Source organism: Gracilinanus agilis, chromosome 4 (assembly GCF_016433145.1).
Source record: "Gracilinanus agilis isolate LMUSP501 chromosome 4, AgileGrace, whole genome shotgun sequence".
NCBI classification, from domain to species: domain Eukaryota; kingdom Metazoa; phylum Chordata; class Mammalia; order Didelphimorphia; family Didelphidae; genus Gracilinanus; species Gracilinanus agilis.
This window is the reverse complement of record NC_058133.1, coordinates 169,779,131-169,792,062: the sequence shown is the minus strand read 5'-3', so window position 1 is coordinate 169,792,062 and position 12,932 is coordinate 169,779,131. Positions and strand designations below refer to the sequence as shown.

Here is a 12,932-nt window from a genome sequence, read left to right as displayed (position 1 = left end):
GTGAAGAGAGGGTATGTAGATGGGTATGGTTGCTAAAGATTACATATCAGGTTTTTCCCCAAGCTGGTGAATCTTGCTGAACTCTTTTTCTTTCCTCTTTTTACTCTTTGTTATCAGGAAAATGCAGATGGATGTGAAAACAGGAGATAGGTATAATAAATAAAAACAAATTTGAAAATTCTATAAAACAAACAAGTTACTTCTCCTGTGTCCCTCCATAAAAGCTGCATCTCCACTGCATCCCGCAGCGGTCGGTCCCATCCCATTAAAAACTCCATTTCCCAGAAGCCCCAGCGCGTATAGCAAAGACGGCGCTTCCTATGCACCCCGTCGCGGGCCGCGTCTGTAGGAGGGATCTCGTCGGTTCCCGGCGGCCCTCGCGAGGGGTACTGGTTTCCCGGACGTCAGGAGATGGCTGGGACTAGCTCCGCCGCAGTGTCTGGGGCCGGCACGCCGGTGGCTGGGCCTTCGGGCCGGGACCTGTTCGCGGAAGGGCTGCTGGAATTCCTGAGGCCTGCGGTGCAGCAACTCGACTCGCACGTGCACGCGGTTCGGTGCGCTCGGGGAGGGCTGTGGCTTCCGCAGGAGCTGGGGAAGGGGGCGGGTCTGTTGGTGCTGGTATCTCGGGACCCTGGGAACCGAAGGGGGAGAAAGGGGCGCGGCGGGATGCGCCAGCCTCGGTTTGTCTACATCAGGTCCCGGGGGTTGTTGGGCTAGCAACGGGAGCCTGAGTGGGACTGGGCTTTGTCTCCTTTTACAGGGAGAGTCAGGTGGAGCTGCGGGAACAGATTGACAATTTGGCCACTGGTGAGTGTGCAGGCGCGTCTGGCCCCAGAAGTCCCCGTACTCTTCCTCCCTTTTTCCAATCCTATTTGGGTGCATAACCCCGTTCTTGGGTCCGGATTTCCTCTGCCTTTTTTCCTGATCTTCAAGACTGTGACTGTTCCTTGACAACGACCCCAAGTCAGAACCTATTATGGCGGCTGAGGTCCCCCTGAGAAAAGACCCATTTCCATTGAGTTACAAACCTACTTCAATGGGAGCTCTCACGGTGCTCCCCTTCCCCTTTTTAACCTCCAGAACTCTGCAGAATCAATGAAGACCAGAAGGTGGCTTTGGATCTGGATCCCTACGTGAAGAAGCTCCTTAATGCCAGGAGACGGGTTGTCTTGATTAATAACATTTTACAGAATGCTCAGGTAAGAGAATGTATCAGGACACCCACTTTAAGGTTTTCTGTCCTGATTTTGCAGTACCCCTAGGATATCCATTGCTTCCAAGTATGTAAGAGGCAGCATTTTTCTAAACTTGAAATATGCATAAAAGTAGTTAACATATAAAAGGTGAAAAAAACTGATTTCATGGATGAGAATTCAAACTCAGGTCTACTGACTCCAAAGATAATTTCCTTTCATACATTTTCTGGCTCCAGCTTATTAATCAGTGTTGAAAATTCATCAAAGGGGGAAAAAAATTCTTCCACTGGCAATGTAGATCATTACTTCACTTGTAATTTATAGTCTGAGAAATTGAACTGGGGGCGTTAACTTCAAGGCCAATTTTAGGTTAGAGATCATGAAATTAGAACAAGTTATCTCCAAATAGGTTGGAAGTTATTACTCCCAGTGCCAAACTTAGCTTGACCATGTGAACCAACTGGTAATGGAAAGAACTTTTAGAGATTTAAGCCGTGAGATCCTTATCCTGCTGCTAGAACTCTTTTTCCCTTTCAGGAGCGGTTGAGACGTTTGAACCACAGTGTGGCCAAGGAGACAGTTAGACGGCGTGCTATGCTAGAGTCAGGGGGCTACCCTTCTGGTTCCCCAAGCAAATAATGCATCTCAGAAGCTGAACCAGGAGTCCTGCTCTCCAGTTGCCTTGCTTCAACCGTGACTCTAGAAGACACTGACTCTGCACTGGCTTGGAAGGATAAGGAATATTTAAGACAGCAACCTTATCATTTGTGTACTGAGCAATTGGAGCTAGATTAATCTAGTTAGATTGGGATCAGAAGTAGCCCCTTGCTTACATTCAGGTTGAGAAAGTTCCATGAGAATTGGTTCCCAAGGTTTTCTTGTGTTAAAGGGCTGTTTATAAGGAGTGCAAGGTTTATAAAGGAGAAAGCTGTTGACTCCAAATCTGCCCAGCATCCGGATCCCCTTAGCCTGGATGATATTTTTCCTGCTAGGTGCTAAGTTGCTGGTCCCTGGACGGCATGCCTTTCCTTAGAGGGACCAACTTTTTCCTATGCTTGCACTGAGGATTTGAGGGGGAAGGATCTTGGTGAGGAGGCCTTGCCCATCCACCCTTCTGATTGCACTAGCTTTTAGCTGCCACAGCAGCACTTTCATAACTATACAATTCAATAAATGTCATATTAATGCTGTAATCCTGTATTTAGGTTTACTCCTCCATAAGTGTAGGTGTGGACTAGATTCTCAAGCTTCTGAAGATTTTCACTTTCTGTGCCTCTCCTCCTGGAGGCAGCCAAATTTCTAATCATGATGAAGCTTAACTTGGAGCTAGGTTAAGGAGGAGACAAGGGGAGAGTGTTACAACAATTTCCCCAAGCTATAATTTGGCAAGAGGCCTGTGGAGCACATGTCAAAACCAAAAAGCAAATGTTTCAACACTGTTAATTAAAAAGGAAAAAAAAGAACCTTACAAGGAAATACTTTTAATAAGTGTCTAGAAAAAAAAGACAACTTTCAGACACTAACAGTTCACAATAATTTCAACAATAACAAAAAAAACCTGGATGATTTTGGTCTTAGTTGGGTTTCCAGAGTTGGTTGTTCTGTGGAGGGCTATGGGGGTATGTGTGTAAATCTATAAAAGAAGAAAGCACAGGAAGGCTGATGCCTTCCTTTGTGGCCCAGGCCACAAATGTGAGATTCCTGTAGCTGAGTCAGGGGAGCATCAAATCACCTACAAGCCAATGCTTCTTTCTCCACAGCTTCCAGGGGTTGTCAGCCTTATTTTTCCTTCCTACCATCCCCTCATCCCCATACATGCCACTACCCAGGGTCCACAAAGGAAGCCTGTTGCCTTTGGCAGCTGAGAAAACAAATCAGAATCACTCTTGGGTCTCCATGCTCTCTTCTTCCTCTCCTTGAGGTGGCTCCTCTGCATTCTCCTCTTCTTCCTCACCTTCCTTCTTTTCTGGAGGCTTCTCATAAGCTTTTTCAGAAGGTGTCACTATCACTCCATCCCAGGTAGACATTTCTGAGGCAAGATCTAAAAAAGAAAGAGATACAATCAAGACCACGTCAGGTATCCAAGTCAGGGAGTTTGCTTTGGCAAGTGAGATATACTATACCCTTCTGTGCCTTCTAAGACACTGGTGGTGATATCTGGGTATCTCCTCAACACCACAAAAACCTATCTAAAGCACTTAGCTTTAGACACTCACAACTGGCATCACCCTCCTGGCCAAGGATCTTCCTATAACCTCCATGGGATAGGATCCGAACCAACGTCTGAGCTGTATAGCAGACCATGTCCTGAATGAGAACATAAATGAAAGTCAATCAGAAGAAAAATGCCTACCAAACTTGTACCACTCAGGATGGAATGAGGGGCTTACTCTTTTTTGTTTAAACCCTTACCTTCCATCTTAGAATCAATACCAAGTATTAGTTCTAAGGCAGAAGATGGGTATGGACTAGGCAACAGGGTCACCCAGGTAGGCAGTATTTGAACCCAGGACCTCTCATCTCTAGACCTGACTCTCAATCCACTAAGTTACTTAGTTGCCCCAAGGAGCTTACTCTTAAAACTAGGATTGAAGTCTACCTCCATTGGCCCCTTTATAAAGAGAGCATTCCCCCAAATTAGTAAAGGGTCAAAAATAAATTTGACTTGTGACTGGGAGAAGAGCTGAGGTTCCACATACTTTCCTATCATTTCCATTACCTGTTGTTCCAAGGTCATGACTGTGTGTACTCGGAAGTTACCACTTTCACAGGGATCAGTAATTCCTACAGAACCAGGAAGAAACAACCCTGCAGCCAAAATCTGAAGGCATCGCCTGAGATATAAGAGAAAGTGTTAGAGTTGGCAAAGACAGGTCCTTGCTCACCCTAAGGAATCAGGATAGTTCCTAGGAGCAAGTTCTATACCTGTAAGCCACATTGAGGGCCAAGGGCTGTCTGGTAGGGTTATTCATCACAGCATAGTGGCCCTGGAAAAGACAAGACATTTGATAGGGAGAACCAAACTGATAAATTTACCTTCAAACCAACATAAAACCATCATACTGCAGTAAGACAAGCCATGAGCAGATATAATCTTTCTCAAATTTGTTTCCAGGCAGCTATGCCTTGAAGGCAAGGACTCTAAGTCTTCCTACATATCAACAATGGATCATAATTTATTAGTCCATAGTCTAACTTAAGTCTCAAATAATTTTTAAAAATTCTAATGACTTTCGAAGTTACCACTGAATAAATACATAGAACTTCAACTGTCGCCTCGTCGTTGTTCCCTATTCTCTTCTGAATCTAAAACTCCTTAGCCCGGGCATCCAACATTCCACCATTATCTGACAACACTCTAGCCAGCCTGGTACATGCTGCCCCTGAAAACATTGCAAGCGTGCTCTTTCTTTCACTTTGCTCAAGACTACAGTTCTCTGAGCCTCTAATACAATTTTTACCTTTTTAAAAAGCTCCTCTCTAGTGCCTGCCACGTCCTGTCCTCTCTCCTCCCCTCCCTAATCCACCTACTCTAATCAGAAATGAATACCTACTTCAGAGCCCACACTCCACCCCCCAACTAAGAAGGTGTGAATATATTACACGATATATTCAGTTCCCTGAGATAGTGTCTTCTATTAGACACTATGCACTGTGAGAGGAGGTACTGTCTTATTTAAATGCTGTACTTTTCCCCACAGTGCAAAATGTGAGAAATAATATCTACCATTTATAAAACCCTCACAGTATTGCAAACATGCTTTATATTCATACATATGTACATGATCACTTTTGATCCTAATGACAAACCTATAAAATTGGTGCTATTTTTAATCACCATTTTGCAAATGAGGAAACTGATTAAGGGAATAAAGTGACTTGACATAAATATATGAAGTATATCAACCTCCCTCCCAATCAATCTCTCATCTTCCCAACTCTTAGCCCAGCATGCTTAACAAGTATATATACACATTCAAAAACCCAATTATCCCTTCCTTCATCTACCAAAAGGTCTAGGATCCAAGGTGTGAGAGGTTCAAATCCAGGGAACCGAATCCTCAAGTCCTTCAGTAGACGGATGAGAACTTTCACCCTAAAGGGAGAAGGAGCCCCAGGTCAGAAGGGCCAGTGTCTTGGACCCTAACCTTTTAAATACTACACTATTAAACAAGAGTCAAAGGAGGTACCCTCAAAGATTTGACTTGAAAGATTTAAGAGAAAGTCTTGTTTTTCTTGTGTTACATAAAGTGAAAAAAACTAGACAAATACCAAGGGAAGAAAAACTAGGGAAAAAATGAGTTAGTTCGGGGATTTCTAACCATTCCAATCATCCCCAATATTGCTGCTGATACAAAAAAATGACAAAGGGACTGAGATAACCTCACTAACTGGGTAACTTACGTAGACTGAGAAGCATTCTCTTCAAACCATCGAGCATGCCGAATGGCTGCCAGGGCACTCTGAAGAACTTTGATGTCCACTGCAAGAAAAAGAAGGATCAAGCTGGTGTCTTAAATAAACACAATCCTGGCAATAACCCAAGGCCACTGTCACAAAACTTAAGTCATTGGGGAAAAGAGAGGGAATCTCAACTTGTTCTTTCCTTGATTTCTCAATTGAGGGAGCAGAATTGGCTACCATGCTCTTTTCAAATTATAAACTTTCCCAAAGAAATCCTTTGCTACTTTCTTATTTGGCCTGAAAACCACTTCCATATAAATTCTTACCTCTAAAATCTCCATGGGGAGATTTATGAATGTACATAACAAGGCATGAAGAAATCGAATGATATCCTCAGTCACAGTATGGGTCAAACACTAACTCCAGAGAACCTAACATCCAGCATGCTGAATAGCAAGCAGGCAAGCTCACTTGTACCCAATGCTTCTAGGTCACAAAAATGCCTGGCCAAACGAGTTTGACTTACAATGTAGTTCTGGGTCCAGCTTTCGAAGATTAGGTGGCACTGTTGTAATGAGGATCTTCACCGTGGCATCAGCAGAGCTGATCTCAAAGCCAGTTTCATTGGTCAGCATAGTCAAAACTAAAGAAACAAAGCAAATGAAACAGTACACCAGATGGGCAAGGTATTGGAGGAAAGGAGGTTGGGGATGGAAAAAAAGTCATCTTTTCAAGTAATTGTGTAGTAAAGCTCAGAACAAGAACTTAGAACAAAGAGCATGGAGTTGGTTAGGCCAGGGAATCAATTTTCACAGCCTCTGAGATACAACCATCCTTTATTGATGATTTTTTTTGCTTAATTTGAATGATTTGGTATTATTTATGTGTATGTGCATTCTATACAGTGCTCAGCACCAATGAGAATTCAATATATATTCAGCAATAAGGCCAAACCTTCAGCAGGATCCTGTGCTCTAAGACTTTCCACCACTTTGTTCCCCAAGGCTGCAACAGCTTCCACTGGACAAAAGGAAAAGAAAATGAAGTAATAACCTTCTAACACTATCTGTTATTTTTACAAATCACCTAGCACTAAGCAAGGATTCGCTTTTTAATGTTGGAGAAAAGTTCTAGCCCTGATAAGAAAAGCAACAAATTCTCAAAACATTCCAGCCTCCATTCCCAAATTCTATGCCCATTTTTATTTCTAAGTTCTCTACTTTTTTCAGCTAGTATTTATTAACTTTACAACATTCCTGATACTACTCCTGAGATTTTCTTTCATCTCCCCTTCAAGTTAAATAATCTCAACTTCCTTTTCCCCATGTAACTCCCTAGATCCCTTTTCCTCACATTATCTTTATTGGCAATTTGGACTTTGCATCCCCAGTGCTTCAAACCCAGTCCCAGCTGGTTCCCAGGACCAAGAAGCCTGGCACCCACATGTTGGCAGGATCTTCAGGATCACTACCAGGTCAGCCACATTATGACCTGTGGTCATTGTCCCTTTCTTGTAAGATCCCACTTGCCGGACCTCTTCAATTTGCTGTTGGAAAGAGGAATTAATATCAACAGAGAGAAAATATCTATTGAAATCACAAAAATATAAATCACAAGGAAAAAAAAATGTCTAATTCACTCTTGTTCCCTGACATGGCATTATACATATTATATGGTCCACTATTTCCAAGATTATGATCTATATATGATCTTAAAATTTTAAAAGCACAAAGCACATTAATGTTATAAATAAAAGCCATATGAAAGCCTCATATCACAGATCAAAACTGTAAAAGTACTACTCGTTTTGTTAACACCAAGAATACAGAGATTCCACTGTATTTTCCTTAGAGGCAACTAGGTGGTGTAAGTGGACAATATTAGACTTGAAATCAGGAAAACCTGAGTGTAAATAGCCTCAGGCACGTACTAGCTGTGAGACTCTGGGCAAATCACTTTAAGCTCTCTTTAGCCTCAGTTTCCATATCTGTGAAGTGGAGCTGATATTGCCTATTATTGTTGTGATCTACTGAGGTAGCTTATGTAAAGCACTATATATAAAGCTAGCTATAGGTGGATAAGGGGCCCAAGGAAACCGTCACAGCTCCAAGGCTACCTTCCCATGGGACTTAATCAACAAAATCTTACCACTTCAAAGGTTCCTGGAGCCACAATGAGGTTATCAATCACGTTGTTGATTTTTGTTACCAGAGAAAGTATGGATGCCTGAAAAAAAAAATGTGAAATATAAAAACCTAAGGTTCAAAAATCACCAGAAGTGTATCAACAGCGCTTGAACAGCTGAACTGGACAGCATAGGTGAAAATCTCAGGTATTGGGACTTGAAAAAAGCCTTGTTATTTTGGGATCTGAGTCAACAACCAAAATTCAATGAATGTAGAAGGAATAGCAATTTCAGTTTGGCTGGACTACACAGCACAGAAAGGAGAGTAATGTGTAACTGAAATTAACAAGATGGGTTGGGGTCACATTCTGAACAGTTTTAAAGGCAAAACAGAGCATATATTTTATTCCAGAGGCAACAGAGAATTAAGGGAGATGGTTGGACCTATACTTCTGGAAAATCAAATTCACTTCTTTCTTCTCAATACCTTCCTCCATCCAAAAGAAGAACAGCCAAGTGAAAGTCTGTCACCATTCCTAACAGCATCTTCAGTTATTCATAGTAAAACTGAAGGGGGAAGGGGTAGGGAGAGGGTGAGACACAGACACTGGGAAGATCTACAGAACCTGTTCAGCAGAGTTGGGAGCAAGGTCCTGATTCCTCTTCAGCAAGGCCTCACTGAAAGTGGTTTCATCAGGTGCAGGTTTGACTCGAGGGAAGGCCATTTCACACTGAACCAGAAGGAAGATGAAATGGTAACAGGAATCACAACAATTAGTATAGAGATGCAAATTATGCACAACAAAAAAATCCTCAGCTAGAGTTAATTACTGAATTCTACTAGAAATCCAAAAGAAATAAAGGCAGTAAAATTCTATAGTAATATTTTATATAAAGTCAACAGTCTCACATTATCTTCCAAAATACCAAGATATTAACAGATTATGAAGGAAAATAGAACTCAAGGTATCACAAAAAAGGGATAATATTATGAATTTCTGTCAATAGCAGCCAGTTATACCTTTTCACCCTACATAGCCTCTTTCTGTATGAAAGGAAACACAAGGGAACCTCAAACCTTTCCCCAAAATCATGTTCCTGCCCAACCAGCTTATGACTATTCAATTCAGAGGACCATGGATCTACAGCTACTTATGATAAGCAAAAATGAGAGCCCCAAGTTAAGTCAAAATACCAAACTCACCACATAGAAATCAAATGGGATGTGTGGCACAAATGGCCTGAACCTACAAAAAAAGAAAAAAGAAATAAAGTCATTCCCCATAACCAGAAGGACTGGTCTTTCTAACACATCTGTAAAAAGAAAGCATATGTAAAAATAAAGAAGGCATTCAATAAAATGGATTTTTTAAATTAAGAAAAATACTCATTTCTGCCACCCGGGAAAAGTCCATGCCCTTATCATAACATATCATATCTATACTCGAAAAAATACCAACTTCTGCACACTGTTAAAAAATAAAAAACAAATGTTAGGAATATAGAACTTAAGATATCTATGGGGCTTCAAGTACTACCTGCTTGCACAACCTTATTAGGCTTAGATTAAACATTAAAAGCTCAGAACATTCATAGCAGTGTGTGAACACTTAAAAGGACATATTAAAAATGTATACTGGGGAGGGGAGGGAGGGACAGTTGGGTAGCTCAGTGGATTGAAAGCCAGGCCTAGAGACCTGAGGTCCTAGGTTCAAATCCAGCCTCAGACACTTCCCAGCTGTGTGACCCTGGGCAAGTCACTTGACCCCCATTGCCCACCCTTACCACTCTTCCACCTAGGAGCCAATATACAGAAGTTAAGGGTTTAATAATAAAAAAATGTATACTAGCTGCACACTTGCCTACATGAGCCTATAGTTTCCAGAACATGTATCATCATCCATGTGATTAATGAGCTAACATCTCTGTGGCTACTAAAGACCATTTGTAAACAACTGCTTTGAACTGGCAACAAGGCCAAATAAGCATGGTGGGAATGGAACCAAAATCAACTTAGTGTAGGAACAATTCAACAAATATTAAGCATATATGCAAGAAATTGTGCTAGGCACATGTTAAACCATCCTCACTTCAAATATTTTTCAGTCTCATGGGGAAAGGGAGGGCAAGGAGAATTACACACACACACAAAAGTAAGTAAAATCAAAATTTCTATTAAGAGTGGAAAAGAGACTTAACAACTAGGAAGAAGAAACAGGGATCAGGAAAAGACCTGTAGGAGTAAATTTTGAATTTTACTCTGAAGGAAGCTAGGAATTCCAAGTAGAGGTGAAGAAAAATTCCAGACACAGGGAACCACCACTGCAAAGGTTCAGAGGCAGAATATGAAATGATGTGTACAGGAATAGCTAACAGACCAGTTTGAATAAAAAAGGGAGAGAATGAAAAGGGCCATTATTATGAAATAAAACTGGAAAGGGTAGAGAGAGCCAGACTGGGGAGGGCTTTAAATGCCAAAGCAGAAGTAGTATTTTATTTTAGAGGCACAGAGAGATATTAAAAATTTCTGAGTAGGGAAGTCACATGGTCAGCTCTATAAATTAGGAATATCAATTTGACAGCTGCAAAGACTTGTGACAGGCATACCAATTATGAGGCTATTACAATCGGGAAGATGTAAAAAGGATCTGAACTGGATAGAAGAAATGTGAATGAATACAGAGAAGGGGATAAATATGAAATGTCACAGAAAGAGCAGGTGGAAAACTGTGTCATAGCATGGTCTCATAAAAAGCAAGCAATATTTATTCACCCACCCCACAGCCTCTACTATAAGAGGCCTTAGACTGAAAAACAATAGATGGTAGAAGACACACACCCATCTGGTACTCAAAAGTTGGTACTAACCCTCCTCCGGGTCCTCCCCTGGAGCCAAATCGCCCTCCACGGCCTCTGCCTCTATCACCCCTATAAGACAAGCGAATTGTTATGCAGAGCAAAGAAACCAATTACATTCCCCCTATAAGTTGATTCAAACCTTCCCCTGCCTATTTCTTTTTCCCATGTTATGATTCAACTGAAATCAAAGGGTACTCTGCTTATCTAGACTCAAACACTCAACTCAACAAGCATTTTAAAAAATCTTTTTTATTGCTATCCTTTGCTCTTACAGCATGCTTATTTCTGAATACATCCTCCGGCTTCCTCTCTTCCCATCTATCCAGAATGGCATTGAGAGAAATTAAAAGAAAATTATACAAAATCCACCAATACATCCCCAGCATCTGGCAGTATATGCAATAATTCTGTAGTCCAGTGCCAGGGTTGTCCAATCCTAGATAAATCAGTCAACCTCCTTAAGTGCCCTAGGCAACTCTCTAAAACTAATAGATAACAACCTGTATTAGCAGGGGAAAATTCTCATCAGGAGTTTCCTGTCACAGCAAGGAAATCATTGGTGCAAGGAGTCTGGGCACTGAGGATAAAAGTTCTAGCCCACAAGGAGCTCACACTGTTTTGCTGGAGAATGTGGGCAAAGCTAGTTTGATTGACTGACAGAATTAAAACCTGTAAATTCACTTATTGGTAGTATCTTCATTATATGGCCAGGGCCCCACCAATATATATTACAATAGCTATTTAAGTTCTTTGTGTCTATAAGTACTCTGTAATTGAATCTATATACAAGTATTTTGTGTTATAGTAGCTTTATCTCCAACTATTTTAGTTCGCTTGAATGGGATTTCCCTGTTCCTGCCTTACAAAATAACTTGAAGACAATATACATGTAAGTCGTTCGTGTCATGGCAGATTTATCCTCAACTAGTTTAGGGGTAATTTGAATGGGATTTTCCTTTCTACTTCGGTTTTACGAGGTAACTTGAAGAGAAAAACAGAATGAATGGGAAATATTCTATAAAGGCTTCCGGTAGGAGGTGTAACCGGAGGCAAGGACTCCAAGCGCTCTGCCTTCCCTGGTTCCTGAGATAAGGACTCGATTCCCCCAGCCTTCGGGGACAGGAGCTCCCCTCCTCCAGGAGCTGGAGTCTCCCATTCCTCCAATAAAACCCCGGACTCTGCCGTGACTCCATCCCTCCCCCATCAGGCCTAAATGATCTTGGGATCCGGTCAACTACAGGGCGCCCGATCCCTTCAGCATCCTGGTGCTCTTGCCTCACTGCCTCGGGCCTTGGTTCTCAGCCCCAGCTCCAGGTCTCCCCTGGAGAACCCCAGTGCCTCACCTCATGGTTCCCAAAGTCTTGAACAATGGAGGCCCCGCCAACCGCCCCTTCCTCGCAGGAGCCAACAACCGGAGAGGCCGCTAGCCGGCGCGTTCCAACAAGACCAGTCGCGATTGGATCCCGCGTCATCCTAAGATCCACGCCCATTGGTCTCCTCGGGCTAGCTGAATTACCAGCCATTGGGAGAGACTGCTGTGCTGAGAACAGCCAATGAAAATCAACCTGACAAGAACCGATGACTACTTGTAGAACGCTCACCAGGAGGCGCTGCGGGAAGAGACTTAGAATGGTCGGGCATGTGCAAACAGCATTCTATACTCTTTACATAAGACTTAGAGGAGAATTTCACCAACTAGCAGAGTGGCGCAGCGGAAGCGTGCTGGGCCCATAACCCAGAGGTCGATGGATCGAAACCATCCTCTGCTAGAGACGTTTTTCCTTTTTTTTTCTGTTAAATTCACCTTTTTCTGCTAAATTCACCAATCTTTTTCAAAATCTTAAAAAAAAAAGTATTTTTTTTCTGTTAAATTCACCAATCTGTTTTTTAAAATCTTCCTGTGGGTTTCCCATGTGAATTTTAAAAAAAATCCACTTCATAATAGCAGTATCTTGTAGAAAAGATCATTACGAACATAAATTGTAATATATATGTTATATGCCTGAATTTAATACACAGAAATATCAGATCAGAAGCAATAGAGGATAAAAAGCAGAATCAAAAAGGGGAAAAGGCCAAGGCCCAGAACATGCAGGATTTAAAGAGGAAAAAGAGTGGGATCCCAAGGCAAGGGATGAAGAAATGGAAGATTGAAAGGGAAACGGAAACAATAGGAATATATTAAGTGACAAAGAGGCTGAGCAAAGAATTCATTATAACTAGCTTTTATTAATCACCTACTGTGTGCCCAACACTGTGCTAGTTGAGGGTATGATTTAAAGATAAAAATGAAGCCCACTTTTACATGGGTCGGGGTGGACATGACTGAGAGTGTAGACTCGAAACTA

The 12,932-nt window shown here is 41.9% G+C and overlaps 2 protein-coding genes and 1 non-coding gene across 3 annotated transcripts; 2 read left to right on the top strand and 1 right to left on the bottom strand.

Annotated features, from left to right (window-relative positions):
- The first annotated feature begins 398 nt into the window (after nt 1–398).
- SNAPIN (SNAP associated protein) lies at nt 399–2,562 on the top strand. Its single transcript, XM_044676728.1, has 4 exons — nt 399–554; nt 761–807; nt 1,081–1,199; nt 1,734–2,562. The coding sequence occupies exons 1-4, from the start codon at nt 412–414 to the stop codon at nt 1,833–1,835; spliced, it is 411 nt and encodes a 136-aa protein (XP_044532663.1). The 5' UTR covers nt 399–411; the 3' UTR covers nt 1,836–2,562.
- Nucleotides 2,563–2,661: 99 nt separating this feature from the next.
- On the bottom strand, nt 2,662–11,997 carry ILF2 (interleukin enhancer binding factor 2). The gene is made up of 14 exons (XM_044676727.1): nt 11,928–11,997; nt 10,594–10,653; nt 8,930–8,972; nt 8,352–8,456; nt 7,749–7,826; nt 7,044–7,146; nt 6,555–6,620; nt 6,127–6,243; nt 5,601–5,679; nt 5,205–5,292; nt 4,122–4,183; nt 3,916–4,030; nt 3,413–3,503; nt 2,662–3,237 (listed from the first exon to the last, which is right to left on the bottom strand). Exons 1-14 carry the CDS (start codon nt 11,930–11,932, stop codon nt 3,077–3,079), a joined length of 1,173 nt encoding a protein of 390 aa, XP_044532662.1. The 5' UTR covers nt 11,933–11,997; the 3' UTR covers nt 2,662–3,076.
- A 284-nt stretch (nt 11,998–12,281) lies between these two features.
- TRNAM-CAU lies at nt 12,282–12,353 on the top strand. The gene has a single exon. It is a non-coding gene; the product is annotated as a tRNA-Met (tRNA).
- Nucleotides 12,354–12,932: the final 579 nt, after the last annotated feature.

Coding starts and splice junctions, on each gene's coding strand:
- ILF2 (XM_044676727.1), bottom strand. Junction 4,031..4,121: donor GCCCTCAATGTGGCTTACAG/GTATAGAACTTG, acceptor CTTATATCTCAG/GCGATGCCTTCAGATTTTGG. Junction 3,504..3,915: donor TCATGACCTTGGAACAACAG/GTAATGGAAATG, acceptor GTTCTCATTCAG/GACATGGTCTGCTATACAGC.
- SNAPIN (XM_044676728.1), top strand. CDS start 412: ATGGCTGGGACTAGCTCCGCCGCAGTGTCTGGGGCCGGCACGCCGGTG. Junction 808..1,080: donor GATTGACAATTTGGCCACTG/GTGAGTGTGCAG, acceptor TTTAACCTCCAG/AACTCTGCAGAATCAATGAA. Junction 1,200..1,733: donor ACATTTTACAGAATGCTCAG/GTAAGAGAATGT, acceptor TTTCCCTTTCAG/GAGCGGTTGAGACGTTTGAA.